This window comes from Saccopteryx bilineata, chromosome 5 (assembly GCF_036850765.1).
Source record: "Saccopteryx bilineata isolate mSacBil1 chromosome 5, mSacBil1_pri_phased_curated, whole genome shotgun sequence".
Taxonomy (NCBI): domain Eukaryota; kingdom Metazoa; phylum Chordata; class Mammalia; order Chiroptera; family Emballonuridae; genus Saccopteryx; species Saccopteryx bilineata.
The window spans coordinates 194,077,900-194,095,140 of NC_089494.1; the positions used below are offsets into that span (position 1 = coordinate 194,077,900).

Genomic DNA, 17,241 nt, shown 5'->3' on the forward strand with positions numbered 1-17,241 from the left:
GGTTGATAATTATCAGACAGAACCACCTCTTAGCCACTTCATACTCAGTACTTCCACTTGTCACTGCCATCCATTGTTCTGTCAGGGACTGATTCATTTGGCTTATTTCTGGTAAGTTTTTCTTGGAAACATTTGTGGAAATAGTATCCTTCAAGAAAGAAAAATTAAAAAATGATCAGGAAACACACATACACATGTTAAATAACAGATAACCCAGTAAGGTCTGTGGCACAGATGGTAGACAGGACAAGTTCTCTTAGATATGGAGTTTAATGGGAGGAGCTATGGCATCAGACCGGTCAATTCCAACTCCTAGATATGGTCACTTTATTAGGTCTGAGCCTTAATTTATCATTTAAAAAATGGAATAATACAAGTGTTAAAAACAGGAACTCAGATATTTGTAGGATGATATGTATTGTAGCGTTATTTACAATAGCCAAAGATATAAACAACTCATGTTCATCAATAGCTTCAACAGATGAATGCTGTCTATATATACAATGGAATATTATTCAGACATAAAAAGGAAGGAAATTCTGATACATGCTACAACATGATTGAACTTTGAAAACATTATGCTGAAGTGACATTAGAGAAATGGCACCGTGAGGAGGGCTCTCAATACCTCTCCCCAAAATTTCAACAAATTCAACAACTAGAGACAGAAAAAACAATCCCAGGAGCATCTGAAATACACATACACCAAACAAAGTGTTATTAACAAAACCACCCTCAGATGCCATTAAGGAAAAGGAAATTGAATATCATGGATACAAAAGACAGAGATGTAGCACAGATAGGTGAGGAAAAATCTATAGAAAATTTTTTTAATAGATTGGAAACCTTGGAGTTAAATGACAAAGACTTTAAAATAGAAATCATAAAAATACTCAGAGATATACAAGAAAGCATAGAAAGGCAATTTAGGGAGCTCAAAAAACAACTCAATGAACAGAAAGAATATATTACCAAGGAAATTGAAACTGAAAATGAATTAGAGATGAAAAATTCAACTCATGAACTGAAAAATGAGGTAACAAGCTTAGCTAATAAACAGGCCAGACAGAAGAAAGAATTAGTGACATAGAAGATAGGCAACTAGAGGCACAACAGAGAGAAGAGGAGAGAGATTCAAAAATTTTAAAAAATGAAAAAGCCCTACAGGAATTGTCTGACTCCATCAAAAAGAGCAACATAAGAATAATAGGTATGTCAGAAGGAGAAAAGAGAGAAAATGGAATGGAGAACATATTCAAACAAATAATAGACAAGAACTTCCCAAGCCTATGGAAAGAACTAAAGCCTCGAATTCAAGAAGCAAACAGAACACCGAGTTATCTTAACCCCAACAAACCTACTCCAAGGCACACCATAATGAACTTGGCACAAACCAATGACAAAGAAAAAATTCTCAAGGCAGCCAGGGAAAAGAAGAATACAGCATATAAAGGAAGGCCTATTAGATTATCAGCAGAAACTCAACAAGGTAGAAGAGAGTGGACCCCAATATTTAATGTTCTGAAAGAGAGGACTTCTAGCCAAGAACACTATACCCATTAAAGCTATCCTTCAAATACGAAGGAGAAATAAAAACATTCACAGATACAGAAAAGATGAGGAAATTTATCACCAGAAAACCCTCACTTCAGGGAATACTAAAGGGGGTTTTCCGACCAGATACAAAGAACAAAACAAAACAAAACAAAACCACAAGTAAAAGCTCCACCAAGAACACAATAAAATTTAAACTGTGACAATAGAAACAAAAAAGGGGAGAGGACAAAGATTAACAGTAGCAAAGGAGGATGGAGTACAGAAGCACTCATGAGATAGTGTACTACAATGAACATGGTAGGTACCGTTTCCGTTACTTAATGGTAACCACCCCTGAAAAAACCACCACAGAAGCACATGACTTGAAAAAAGAAGTAACAGAGGAAAGAAGTATGGATTACAACCAAGCAAAAACAAATGATAGAAAAACAAAAGAGAAGACTCAAACAATATACAAAACTAACAGAAAGCAATATATAAAATGGCAATAGGAACCCTCAAGTGTCAATAATTATACTAAATGTAAATGGATTGAACTCACCAATAAATACACAGAGTAGCAGAATGGATTAAAAAAGAAAATCCAACTGTATGCTGCCTACAAGAAACACATCTAAGCTACAAGGATGAAAACAAATTCAAAGTGAAAGGCTGGAAAACAATACTCCAAGCAAATAACATCCAAAAAAAAGCAGGTATAACAATACTTATATCTAACAATGCTGACTACAAGACAACAAAGGTAATCAGAGACAAAAACAGTCATTTCATAATGATTAAGGGGATATTGAATCAAGAAGACATAACACTTCTTAATATATATGCACCAAACTAACGAGCACCAAAATATATAAGACAGCTACTGACCGACCTAAAAACAAAAACTGACAAAAATACAATCATACTTGGAGACCTCAATATACCGCTGATGGCTCTAGATCGGTGTTTCCCAACGTGGGGCCCACACCCCACAGGGGGGCAATTCGATAGTTAAGGGGGGCAATTTGAAAATGGACTCGACAGGACTTTAACTCTTTCGCCCCGGGCCATTTAAATGCAATGCTAGATATTGGTGTCAAGTTTAACAAAAAATGCAATTCTTAAATAATTGCAGTAAATAATTATTAAGTATAATTTCGTTTGACAAGACCAAAATATCAACTGGGTGATTGGAGTCGTCAAGTAAACTTCGTCCTGGGTTCACCGCGGAGCGTGCTGTCTACCACAGGGAACCCCGGACGTTTTAAAAACTCGCTAAACAATGCAGTTATTCTCACCTAATTGGCCCATCACAACTACTGTAGTGTTTCACATCATTCAGTTGGTGTTAATTTGAAATAAGTGTCAGTCAAAACTGTTGTAAAAGCTCGTTGATTTAATAAATATACATATATATATATTGTATAGATATAATTGGTAAGTATTTGATTTTATTTTTATCAATATTAAACTCTTTATTAAGTACTTCTTGCATCGGGGCTAGAAAGCAATAATATTTTATAAATATTATTGGGGCTATAATAGTGCATGCATGACAAATTTAATTTTAGAAGCATAACTTTCCAGAAAATTTTGTCAAGTGGAAAAAATATAGATACCTTTTGATTTGCGGTGGTAGTGTAGTAAATGTGTTATATATATTTAAATAATAAATTTTTAGTATACGTTTACTCTGTCACATTGAATATATTTTAACACATATTTTAATATTAGTTTTTAATTGATCTTATTTTTATTTCTTATAGCCCATAGTAAAATGAGTGGTGCAAGCAAGAAAAAAACTCATCAATATTCGGAGGAATATTTAAAATTTGGGTTCATACCCGCTGTTCACGATGAGCGGATTCCTTTTGGTCTTTTATGCCAGCAATGCTTGACCAACGAATCAATGAAACGAGGTCATCTTGAGGCGCATTTGAAGGCGAAACATAGTGCTCATATTAATTCAGATTTGAGTTACTTTAAAACTTTAAAGAAAAATTTTGAAAAAAGACCAACATTAAAGTCTCTATTTACTGCTCATACTTCAACTAATAATCGTGTTCTTGAGGCTAGTTATCAAATTTCTTTATTCATCGCTAAAACTGGAGAAAATCACACTATAGGAGAGAATTTAATAAAACCATCAATATCAGCATTTCTTAAAACGGTTCTTAAAAAAGATGACAAAGATGTAAAAGCTATGCCACTCAGTGACAATTCTGTTAGCAGAAGAATAGTCGAAATGAGTGAGGATATTGAAAAACAACTTATTGAAAAGCTGAAAACTAGAAAATTTTCCTTGCAAATGGATGAATCAACTTTGAGAGACAGTGAGGCAGTATTGATAACTTACGTAAGATATATTGATAAAGGACATTTTGCTGAAAAAATGTTGTTCTGTAAAAGATTAGAAAGCACCACTACCTCCAAAGATATATATAATAAGCTAAAAAACTACTTAGATGTCAATGATATACCAATGAAAAATATAACATCTTGTGCTGCAGATGGTGCTCCCAATATGATGTGGAAGAAAAATGGCTGCTTAAAATTGATGAAAGACGCGAATCCAGAAATGATTCTTGTGCATTGTGTTATTCATAGGGAAAACTTGGTAGCTAAAAACATCTCGCCTGTTCTGAATGAAGTATTATATACAGTAATAAAGTGTGTTAATGCTATTAAAGCTAGTGCCAAATGTGAGTGTCTTTTCAAGCTATTTTGTGAAGAACAAAATGAAGACCATGTGAGACTTTTACTTCATACTGAAGTAAGATGGCTATCTAAAGGAAACTGTTTGAAAAGATTTATGGAACTGTTTGATACTCTTAGTGATTTTTTAAGCAACAAACCTGAAATGAAGTATCTGTTAACAACAGATGGTAAAGCATTTGTGAGTTATTTAGCCGATATCTTTGAAAAACTAAATATATTAAATAAGCAACTTCAAGGAACAAATAAAACTCTTGTCGATGCAAAAGCAAAGATATTTGGTTTCATTACCAATATTGAGTTATGTCAGAAACATATTAACAACAAAAACTTGAAACAGTTTCATTGGCTCCAAAAATGTGAAGTAACTGATACCGCTTTACTTGTTATTGTCAATCATTTGAATATTCTATCGGCTGATTTAAAAGAAAGATTTTTCTGATTTAAAACAAATTGATTTCCCAACATGGATGATGCAGCCAATGTTAGTGGATTTGTCTGATATATCAAATATGCAGTATCAAGAAGAACTCACAGAATTGCAAAATGATGAGTCAGTTAAAGCTTTTTTAATATCAAAGGAGCGATGGCATGGCTTTGTGAGGAAACACAAATCAAATAGCCAAATTCAACCAAATGTGCAAGAAAACTATTGCTACCGTTTCCATCTTCATTTTTAGCTGAATGTGGATTTAGTGCTGTAAATGATTTACTGGTAAAAAAAAGAAATCGACTGGATATAACACAACGTGGAGACTTGAGACTAAAGCTAACCAAATTGGAACCTAATATAAAATCTCTGTGCAGCAAGCATCAAGCGCAAGGATCACACTAAATTAAAATAATAAATTAATATAGAAAAATCTGTATTAAAATTATTTGGAATTTAAATTTCTGTTTTTCATTATATGTTTTGAAATTTTACTTACTGTGTTTTGTTAACAATTTCATAGTGATTTCTTCCTAGAACCTATCATTTATGTTTATTAAGTGAACAAATAAATTTTTTAATGTTAAAAATTATGTACGTTACATGGGGGGGACATAAAAATTTTAGAAAGGTTAAGGTGGGGCATGGCACAAAAAAGGTTGGGAAACACTGCTCTAGATTGTTCATCCAAACAGGAAAATCTATAAAGTAATATTGGCCTTAAACAAAACACTAGAACAATTGGATATGGTAGACATCTACAGGACATTTCATCCCAAAGTGCCAGAGTATACATTTTTCTCTAGTGTACATTGAACATTCTCAAGAACTGACCATGTGTTGGGCCACAAAAATAACATCAGCAAATTCAGAAAAATTGAAATTATACCAAGCATATTTTCCGATCATAAAGCCATGAAACTAGAATTCAACTGCAAAAAAAAGAGGTAAACAAGCCCAGAAAACGTGGAAACTAAACAACATATAATACTTTTAAAAAATGAGTGGGTCAAAGAAGAAATAAGTGCAGCGATCAAAAGATACATACAGACAAACAAAAATAACAATACAACATATCAGAATCTCTGGGATACATCAAAAGCAGTAATAAGACGGAAGTTCATATCACTACAGGTATATATGAACAAACAAGAGCAAGGCCAAGTAAACCACTTCACTTCACACCTTAAGGAATTAGAAAAAGAAGAACAAAGACAACCCAAAACCAGCAGAAGAAAGGAAATAATAAAAATCAGAGCAGAAATAAATGAAATAGAGAACAGAAAAACTATAGAAAAAAATTAATAAAACAAGGAGCTGGTTCTTTGAAAAGATCAACAAAATTGACAAACCCTTGGCAAGATTCACCAAGGAAAAAAGAGAAAGGACTCATATAAACAAAATCCAAAATGAAAGAGGAGAAATCACCACAGAAATCATAGATATACAAAGAATTATTGTAGAATACTATGAAAAACTATATGCCACCAAATTTAACAATCTAGAAGAAATGGATAAATCCCTAGAACAATACAATCTTCCTAGACTGAGTCATGAAGAAGCAGAAAGCCTAAACAGACCCATAAGCAGGGAGGAAATAGAAAAAAACTATTAAAAACCTCCCCAAAAATAAAAGTCCAGGGTCAGACGGCTATACGGAATTCTATCAAACATTCAAAGAAGACTTGGTTCCAATTCTACTCAAAGTCTTCCAAAAAACTGAAGAAGAAGTAATACTTCCAAACACATTTTATAAGGCCAACATAACCCTCATACCGAAATCTGGCAAGGACAATACAAAAAAAAAGAAAACTACAGACCAATATCTCTAATGAATACAGATGCTAAAATACTAAACAAAATACTAGCAAATCGAATACAACAACACATTAAAAAAATAGTACATCATGATCAAGTAGGATTCATCCCAGAATCACAAGGATGGTTCAACATACAAAAACGGTTAACATAATACACCATATCAACAAAACAAAGAACAAAAACCACATGATCTTATCAATAGATGCAGAAAAGGCATTCAATAAAATACAATACAATTTTATGTTTAAAGCACTCAACAAAATGGGTACAGAAGGAAAATATCTCAACATAATAAAGGCCATTTATGATAAGCCATCAGCTAACATCATATTAAATGGCATAAAACTGAGCACTTTTCCCCTTAAATCAGGAACAAGACAGGGATGTCCACTCTCTCTACTCTTATTTAACATGGTGCTGGAAGTTCTAGCCAGAGCAATCAGACAAGAAAAAGAAATAAAAGGCATTCATATTGGAAAAGAAGAAGTAAAAGTTTCACTTTTTGCAGATGATATGATCCTATATGTCGAAACCCCCAAAGACTCCACAAAAAGATTACTAGAAACAATAAACCAATACAGTAAGGTCTCAAGATACAAAATTAATATACAAAAGTCCATTGCCTTCCTATATGCCAACAATGAAACATCAGAAAACGAACTCAAAATTAATCCCCTTCATGGTTGCAACAACAATAAAATAAAATACCTAGGAATAAACATAACAAAGAATGTAAAGGACCTATATAATGAAAACTACAAAGCATTGTTAAGGGAAATTGAAAAAGATACAATGAAATGGAAAAATATTCCTTGTTCTTGGATAGGAAGAATAAATATAGTCAAAATGACCATATTACCCAAAGCAATATACAAATTCAATGCAATTTTCATCAAAATTCCAATGGCATTTTTTAAAGAAATGCAACAAAAAATCATCAGATTTATATGGAACTATAAAAAACCCCAAATAGCCAAAACAATCGCAAGGAAAAAGAACAAAGCTGGGGGCATTACAATACCTGACTTCAAATTATATTATAGAGCCACAACAATTAAAATAGCATGGTATTGGCAGAAAAATAGACACTCAAACCAATGGAACAGAATAGAAAGCCCAGAAATAAAACCACACATATATGTTCAAATAGTTTTCGATAAAGGGGCCAACAACACACAATGGAGAAAAGAAAGCCTCTTCAACAAATGGTGCTGGGAAAACTGGAAAGCCACATGCAAAAGAATGAAACTCGACTACAGTTTGTCCCCTTGTACTAAAATTAATTCAGAATGAATCAAAGACCTAACTATAAGATCTGAAACAATAAAGACATAGAAGAAAACATAGGTACTAAACTCATGGACCTTGGTTATAAAGAGCACTTTATGAATTTGACTCCAAAGGCAAAGGAAGTGAAGGCAAAGATAAATGAATGGAACCACATCAGACTACGAAGTTTTTGCATAGCAAGAGAAACTGACAACAAAACAAACAGACAGCCAGTTAAATGGGAGATGATATTTTCAAACAACAGCTCAGATAAGGGCCTAATATCCAAAATATTCAAAGAACTCATAAAACTCAACAACAAACAAACAATCCAATAAAAAAATGGGAAGAGGACATGAGCAGACACTTCTCCCAGGAAGAAATACAAATGGCCAACAGATATATGAAAAGATGCTCATCTTTATTAGCTATTAGAGAAGCAAATCAAAACTACAATGAAATACCACCTCATGCCTGTTAGATTAGCTATTATCAACAAGACAGGTAATAACAAGTGTTGGAGAGGCTGTGGAGAAAAAGGACCCCTCACCCACTGTTGGTGGGAATGTAAAGTAGTACAACCATTATGGAAAAAAGCATGGTGGTTCCTCAAAAAACTAAAAATAGAACTACCTTATGACCCAGCAATCCCTCTACTGGGTATATACCCCCAAAACTCAAAAACATTGGTACCTAAAGAGACATGCAGCCCCATGTTCACTGCAGCATTGTTCACAGTGGCCAAGACATTGAAACAACCAAAAAGCCCTTCAATAGATGATTGGATAAAGAAGATGTGGTACATATACACTATGGAATACTACTCAGCCATAAGAAATGATGACATTGGATCATTTACAAGAACATAGATGGACCTTGATAACATTGTATTGAGTGAAATAAGTAAATCAGGAAAAACTAAGAACTATATGATTCCATACATAGATGGGACATAAAAATGAGACTCATAAAAATGAGAGACATGGACAAGAGTGTGGTGGTTACGAGAGGGTGGGGGGCATAAAGAAAACCAGATAAAAGGTGATGGAAGACAATTTGACTTTGGGTGATGGGTATGCAACATAATTAAAAGTCAAAATAACCTGGAGTTGTTTTCTCTGAACATATGTACCCTGATTTATTAATGTCACCCTATCAAAATTAATTTAAAAAATGTAAAAATAAAACATTATGCTAAATAAAATAAGCCAGATACAAAAGGACAAATATTGTTGATTGCGCTTATATTAAGTAGACAAATTTATACAGATTAGGGGTTACCTAGAGATGGAGGTAGGGGGAATGGGAGGTACCATATTTTTTGCTCCATAAGAAGCACTTTTCCCCCCCAAAAGTGGGGAGGGGGATGCATATGCGTCTTATGGAGCAAAAAATATGGTATTTTATTAAATATTTTAACATACCATTTGGTTCAGAATATTTTTTTTCTTGTTTTCCTCCTTAAAATCCTAGGTGTGTCCTATGGTCAGGTGTGTCTTATGGAGCAAAAAGTATGGTAATATTTAATGTTTACAGATTTTCTGTTTGAGTTGATGAAAACACTTTAGAGATGGATGGTGGTGATGGTTGCATTCAACAACACTGTAAATGTAATTAATGTCATTGAATTGTTCACTTATAATTGGTTAAAATAGCAAGTTCTCTAATTTTAATGTGTATATTAGATATATATATAACCACAATAAAAAATGAGATAACAATACCCAATACCTACTTCCCTGAAACTAATAAGATTAAATGATATTAGGTATAAAAAGTACACGTACTCAATAAATACTAGTTTTTTCCTGCTCTTTAATCAGCCACATTTTTACTTTTATATTAATAGTTTTCAAACTTCAGCATGCAACAGAGTCACCTGGTGATCTCATTAAAGCAAGATTGCTGGGCCCATCCCCATATATTGATTCAATAGGTCAGGAGTGGAGCTCAAAAAAAAATGCATCTGGTGTATTCCCAGGTGATCTGATACTGCTGGTTTGTGGACGACACTTTGAGAATCATGGTTCTATACAATACTTGAAACCAAATGGTTCAGGTAGAGGTGTCAGAAATCATTGTCTGGAAAAGAAGATCAGTCTTTAATATAGTCTTCGAAAGACATTAGTGCTTTGCTCCATACTATACCTTGGCTTCCATTGAACTTGTAATGAGTCAGGAAATTCTGCAATACTTTTGTTTAATGTTTAAATAAAGACCTCTTGAGGGGAAGCGCTGCCTCGGGCCTGGCGTGGGTGTTGTCGTAGTGGGGTCTCCCTGGGGGCAAGACCGAAGCTCCTCCGGGGCACATCTCGCAGCGTTGCCTCTCTCGCCTCCTGCCAGGCCCCATGGCCCCTTGGTCCCGTCCACAGTGGGCAGGGAGGGGGGGCAGGTGTGAAGGAAATGGATAAAACCCCAGAACTTTGCGAAACTCAGCTCAGTGGAAAAAAACGTTTACTGCGCAGAAGGCTGGATGTATCTTTCTGTCTTCTAGAGGGAGATTTTGAATCGCAAAATAGTTCTCTAGAAAGAGGTATAATCCAAATTCTCAATTTAGAAAAAAGCATTCCAAGCAATTCTTCTGGTTTTCCAAGGCAAAGTAATTTTAGTGCTCTAGTTAATAGCACTTTGAAAACAGAAGCGACTTCCAGTGGTCAAAAATTGAGACTTAATTTTTCTCAACCAGAAGACTCCACTGTTGATGATTCCAAAGATGACTGTAGCCTGTTTGAGTTGCGTGTATATCTCCGATTCAGGAGATACTTTTAAAGACTCTCTCACCCATGACTTTAGTGATAGTAGTCTGTTAATGATGAGAATACATATCCTGAACTTCTGGGCTCCTCTGTTAGTGGAACAACTTGTGAAACAGATCATGATATATCTGTGACTCCAATAAGTAATCTTGTAGCAAACATTAAGTTAAAGGCAACTCAAAAGTCTTTCTCTTTCAACTAAAGTGAGAGAGGCAGTATTTCAACACCGGAAGACAGTGGTTTTAACTTACTTTCTTTGGATAAATCAGAAGATTCCCTCTCTGACCAGGAGAGTTCTTTTCAAGAACTACTTCAGGCCTGACTTGTGGTGGCACAGTGGATGAAGCGTCGACCTGGAATGCTGAAGTTGCTGGTTCAGGGCCCTGGCCCTGGCACATACGAGAAGCAACTATGAGTTGATGCTTCCTGCTCCCCCCTTCTGTCTCTCTCCTCTCTTTAAAATTCAATAAATAAAAATTTAAAAAAGAAGGCCTGACCTGTGGTGGCGCAGTGGATAAAGCGTCGACCTGGAAATGCTGAGGTCGCCGGTTCGAAACCCTGGGCTTGCCTGGTCAAGGTACATATGGGAGTTGATGCTTCCAGCTCCTCCTCCTGTCTCTCTCTCTCTCTCTCTCTCTCTCCCTCTCTCTCCTTTCTAAAATGAATAAATAAAATAAAAGTTTAAAAAAAAAATTTTAAAAAAGAAGAAAAGAAAAAGAACTACTTCAGAAACATAAGGGAATTCTTAAAGTGGGGGATACCGTAAGGAGGTCAAGGCGTCTTGGAAGGTTGAGTTGCTCCTACCCTTCAGGAGCAAGGCCCACAATCGGAGACAGAAGAGGAAAATCAGATCACCCACTCTGACTCTGAAACACCACCAGCGGCTGCTCAGACATTTCAGAGAATCAGCCCAGCAGTGATAGTCAGAATGGGGATTTGATTTTAGGCTTTCAGAATTTATCAAACACCCCAGCCTTGCAATTAGTGCATGAACTCTTTATGAAAAATAAAAGGAAAAGATTCCAGCAAAATCGTACACGTGAATTCTTAGAAGAGGTGGAGGGAAAAGAGCTGTGTTGCAGTGTGTACTTGCAGGGCTGATCGGCAAGAAAATGGATATAGATAAACTGGACATCTTAACAGAACTAAAATATAGAAATTCAAAGCATATTCTTGCAGTGGTTTTAGACTGCTTGACTGCAGAAAGCCTATGCAGTGTTTGGAAAGTGAGCAGAAATTGGTGTGAAATTATTGTTCAAGATAAAAAAGCAAATCAGAGGAGGAAATTTTATATTACGCAACTGAAAACAGATTCTGAGTGGGCTATATTAAATGTTCAGGATGCTGCCACTCAGCTTCATCTTTTAAATCAATCAGCTTTAAGATCTGTACAAGCTCAGGCTAGGACACCCTGTTCTCAGAAAGAACAAGCCTCAACGTTTTCTCCTTGGGGAGAAGTTTTGACACCAATAACAAGCTCTTCAGTCACTCACTTGCACAGTAAACAGGAAGAATATGTTAAAGTTGCCAAAACGCTTTTTATTGATGAAGCATTAAAACCTTGCCCACGGTGCCAATCCCCTGCTAAGTACCAGCCCTATAAGAAAAGGAGACTGTGTAGCCACACAGCCTGTGGTTTTGACTTTTGTGTGTTATGTTTGTGTGCTTATCATGGGTCTGAAGAATGTAGTGGAGGAGCTGCAAATCCAAGAAAGAGAAAAGATGCTTCCAGGAAGTGCCCAGAGTAAGAGGAATTTAAAACGCCTCTGAAGAGACTTTTATTTATTTTTTTTTTTTATTTTTTGATAATAAATTTTTATTAATGGTAATGGGATGACATTAATAAATCAGGGTACATATATTCAAAGAAAACATGTCTAGGTTATTTTGTCATTAAATTATGTTGCAAACCCCTCGCCCAAAGTCAGATTGTCCTCCGCCACCCTCTATCTAGTTCTCTGTGCCCCTCCCCCTCCCCCTAACTCTCTCCCTCCCTCCCTCCCTCCCTCCCATGTCCTCCCTCCCCCCACCCTTGGTAACCACCACACTCTTGTCCATGTCTTGAAGAGACTTTTAAATAGAAAAGGAGCATTCCCCCAAGCAACATTTAGTCTGACTTACAATTATGAATACTTTGAAAGCATGCAAAATTTCCCATTAATGACAGGTGATGATTTATTTCCTATTTAGTATATATATATATATATATTTTTTTTCTATTTAGTATATATTATAACCCATGTCATTGTACATTTTCTTTAAGGTGGTGAGTTTTGAAATGATTTTTTACTATGTCACTTTTATCCATTTTAATAACTTAAGTCTTTTTAAATAAAGAATTTTCAATGTTATATATGTAAAAATAAATAAATAAATAAAATACAGACCTCTTGAAAAAGATGTGTAACCATGACACCTAAAGTTCCCTCCAGGTTCTTTATCTGGTATCCCCTTGTAGTTCAAGGATGAAGAAGCTTTTTTCCATCCACATCCCAGGAGTCTTAGGACAATAATGTGCTCCCTCCTGGCAGCTACATACTATTTCTTCTACTTTCTATTTCAAAATTCCGACTCCTCTGAGGGGCATGACATCAGACTGCATCACCTGCCTCCCCTTATTCTATAATCATCTCCCGATACCCTAATCACTATGCTTCAGTCACTGAAAACTTTATCACCTTGATGACTGTCTTCTTCAATACCACCATGCCTGTCATCATTCTTCCTGTCATTGCTGGCAACTTCAGAATTGACTAACACAATTTATTTCCCATCTCGATCTCTCATTTCTTTATTTTATTTATTGGTTTTTAGAGAGAGAAGAGGGGAGAGAGACACAGAGAGAGAAGTATTGATTTGTTGTTCCACTTGTTCATGCTGCCATTGGTTGATTCTTGCATGTGCGCTGACCAGGAATCGAACCTGCAACCTCAACATGTTGGTGCGATGTTCTAACCAACTGAGCTATCCAGCCAAGGCCTTGATCTCTCAATTCTTTTTCTTTCTTACTCTCTTTTTTTTTCTTTTCTTTTCTTTTTGAGAGACAAACAGGAAAGGAGAGAGAGGGTGAGAAGCATCAACTCATGGTTGCTTTCACTTTAGTTGTGTATTGATTGCTTCTCATATATGCTTTAACCAGGGCTGAGCAGTATCTCCTTACTCAAGCTGGAACTTTGGGCTTTTTATACCAACAACCTGTGGGCTCAAGCTGGTGAGCTTTGGGATCATGTGAACAATCCCCTGCTCAAGCCAGTGAAACCGTGATGAGCCCATGCTTAGAACCAGCAACCTCAGGGCTTCAAACTGGTGACCTCAGCATTCCAGGTCAACACTTGATCCACTGAACCACCAATGGTCAGGCTTCAATTCTTGATCTCACCTCCATCTTTTCCTCTGTTCCACTTCAGCCACTCGTGACCTGAATCAGGGTTTCTAACTGATGCTTCTGATATTTGGATGTTCACCAGCATCCCTGGTCTCTACCCACTGGATGGCAGTAGCAGCCACCCCCAACATACATGTCTCTCTGCAGTTATAACAATTAACCTTTTTTTTTTTTTTTTTTTAGCAAGAGAGAGAGAGAGAGGGACAGATAGGGACAGACAGACAGGAAGGAGAGAGATGAGGAGCATCAATTCTTCATTGCAGCATCTTAGTTGTTCATTGATTGCTTCCTCATCTGTGCCTTGACTGGGGAGGTGGGGGTACAGCCGAGTCAGCCACCCCTTGCTTAAGCCAGCAACCTTGGGCTCAAGCTAGTGACCCCAGCTAGTGACCATGGGGTCATGTCTATGATTCCATGCATAAGCCAGTGACCTTGTGCTCAAGCTGGTGAACCCTCACTCAAGCCGGTGACCTTGGGGGTTCAAACCTGGGTCTTCAGTGTCCCAGTCCAACGCTCTATCCACTGCACCACCACCTGGTCAAGCAATTATTCACTCTTTCTCTTCATTACTTTCTCCATACGAAATGGATCATTCTCACTGGCACACAAACATACCTTAATATGACCTTTCTAGATAATAGCGAAACCCACAGTTCTCTGCTCCCTTCCACAACAAAACCCAGAATTGTTACAGTCATTGTTTCCATTTGCTCCTTTCCTATTCTTTGTCCCTCCCACTAAGTCAGGTTTCATCCCTCCTCCCCTGAGATAGCTCAGTCTTAACAAAAGGAAAAACAAATTCTGTGCTCATCTTACTTCACCTCTCAGCAGGATGTGACAGGATTAGCCACTTCCTTCTTCTAGAAATAGTTTCTTCTCTTGGCTTGATGAGCTACCCTCCCCTGGTTTCCTCTTTCCTCAGAAAGTGGTCCTCAGTCTTTTCTTCTGGCTCCCCCTCACTGCCTGACCTTTACATGGAGAAGCAGGATTTTGTTTCCCTTCTCTTCTAATTTTTATGGTCTCTCTAGGTGACCTTTCATCCAGGCTCCTGGCTTTATATACAATCTGGAGTTTGTTACCATGTTTATATTCTAGTGCTGACATCTCTCTGAGCTTCAGATTCAGACATCCAACTAAACTCTGGATCTGCTCTCCAAGGACATTTCAAATTGACCCCATCTCACATTACTGAACCCACGTACATCCCTGGTCACATCTCATGGAATTCTTCATTCTTGCCTACCAAAGCTCTGTCTGACTGGCTTTCTTTCTGTTGCGCACACAAGCTAAATGTATTCTTGTGCCAGGGCTTTTGACATGTTGTTCCTTCTACCTGTAATGCTCTTTCTCTCTAAGCATGGTGAAGATTTCTGCTCAAATGTCACAGCCTCTACAAGGCCTTCCCTGACTGACATTTCTAAAGAAGCCCCCTCAAACAATTTGTTTTGTTTTCTTCAGAGCACTTGTTACTCTCTAACACACTTACTTATTTTGCATTTCCATGTTTCTTATCTGTCCTTCCCTGTAGAATCCAAACACCATGAAGGAGGGCAGCCATATAGGATACAAACAATAGAATCCTGGTATTACTCACTTTCACCCGGAGCACTAAGAGCAGAGCCTGAGACACAAGAGGCATTTGTTGACTGGCTCACTGAATGGCTATGACAGAGCAACCCATTCAGTCCCCTGACCATCCCCAGCAACACAGAAACCTCTGCCTCTCTCCTTTTTTTTTTGTCCCAGGGCATATAGTAATAGTCTGTATGGGTATCAAGTTTAAAACATTCCTGATAATAAAGAAAGTACAAATTAGGAAAATAACTATGTATGCTTTTTTCCCCACACAAATATTTCAGAACTCACCCAGAAATATGATTCTTTCTGTTCACAATTAGGAAGAAACTAGCATGGTGGGCAATGGTGTAAGATTTGAGCCTAGATTGCTTAGTTTTGAATCAGTCATTTTTTTAAAAGAAATTTTATTTATTTATTTTCTTTTTTATTTTTATTTTTCTTCTTTTCCATGTGAGAGGAGGCAAAATAAAGAAACAGATTTCCGTATGTTCCGGGCAATGCTTGCACCTGAACTATTTTTAGCGCCCGAGGTAGTGGTTCCACGGAGCCATCCTCAGCGACCGCAGCCAATGTGCTCAAATCAATTGAGCCATGGCTACAGGAGGGGAAGAGAGAGAGCAAAAGAGAGAAGGGGTGGGATGAAGAAGCAGATGGTTACTTCTCCTGTGTACCCTGACTGGGAATCAAACCCGGGAAATCCAGACACTGTGTGGACACTCTGCCACTGAGAACTGGCCAGGGCCAGCTCTGCCACTTCTTAACAGCACAACTTTGGGTGAATCCACCTCTCTGAGCCTCAGTTTTCATTTGCAAAATGGAGGAAAATAATACCAACTGGAGTTGATATGAGGATTAAATGTGTTGATCCATTTGGCGTATCCAGATTGGTGCTTAATGCATGATGACTGCAATTGATACTAGTCATTCCTATTATTTTTAGTATTCTTACTTAATAATATAAATTTGTGGGAAAGCAATAAATTTGGGGCTTATCTGCTAAGAAGCCAAATGAGGAAATGAGAATTACTACTTTTTAAAAGAGAGGATCTTATTATTTTAGTAAGAAATTTGAATATATACAAATGATAAAATATTTCAAATACTGCTTGTGTTGTATCAGAACAGTGAGAAACAAACGTCTTGCCACACAATCAATTAGCCAAACTAGGGAGTCTTTAATTAACCGGCTGCGTGACCACATGGAGGCCTAAGTTGTTCAAATCAGTGTGGCGAGGAACACAGTTTGGGGCTAGCTTTTAAAGGAAAAAATTACATACTGACTGAAGAATGAGGAGGAGAGGAAGCATTGCAGTGAAACAAGCTTTCTTACAATGTTTATCTATAGAGTTAATTCAGGAAGAAACATTCTGAGAACACCTGCAACTTTGCAAAGCTAGCCCAAGGCCACAGTCTGGGAAACCAGCCTCAAGGCCAGGAATAGGAAGTTTTTTTCAGAAAAAGTAAGTTCTTCTAAAAGTCTTTTTGTTTTAGAGAAAGTAACTTTTGCCAAAAATTATTCGTATTAACAGCCTTTCCTTTCCACACTTCACTTGGAAATCTAAAGACAAAAATAATTCTTAAAAGAATCAAAATATAATAGATACCTGATAAGTTGTCACAAAGTTGGCATACATTCCAGCAAAAATATGTTTGACTTGAACATCCACAAGGTCTGAAAGAAAGTCATAAATCCGTGTTTATTATGTTTTTATTGATTTTAATTTATTTTATTTACATAGATTCTAGTGTCC

General features: G+C 36.7%; 1 protein-coding gene and 1 pseudogene across 2 annotated transcripts in view; one reads left to right on the forward strand and one right to left on the reverse strand.

Moving 5' to 3' along the window:
- Positions 1–17,241, reverse strand: part of HERC6 (HECT and RLD domain containing E3 ubiquitin protein ligase family member 6) — a 95,100-nt gene that overhangs the window by 47,547 nt on the left and 30,312 nt on the right. For both annotated transcript variants that reach the window (XM_066280981.1, XM_066280980.1), the window contains exons 8-9: positions 17,095–17,162; positions 27–148 (exon numbers count right to left, since the gene is read on the reverse strand). In XM_066280981.1, the coding sequence (XP_066137078.1) occupies positions 27–148; positions 17,095–17,162 (190 nt within the window). The remainder of the gene's footprint in view (positions 1–26; positions 149–17,094; positions 17,163–17,241) is intronic.
- On the forward strand, positions 9,059–12,297 carry LOC136338026 (F-box only protein 43 pseudogene; annotated as a pseudogene).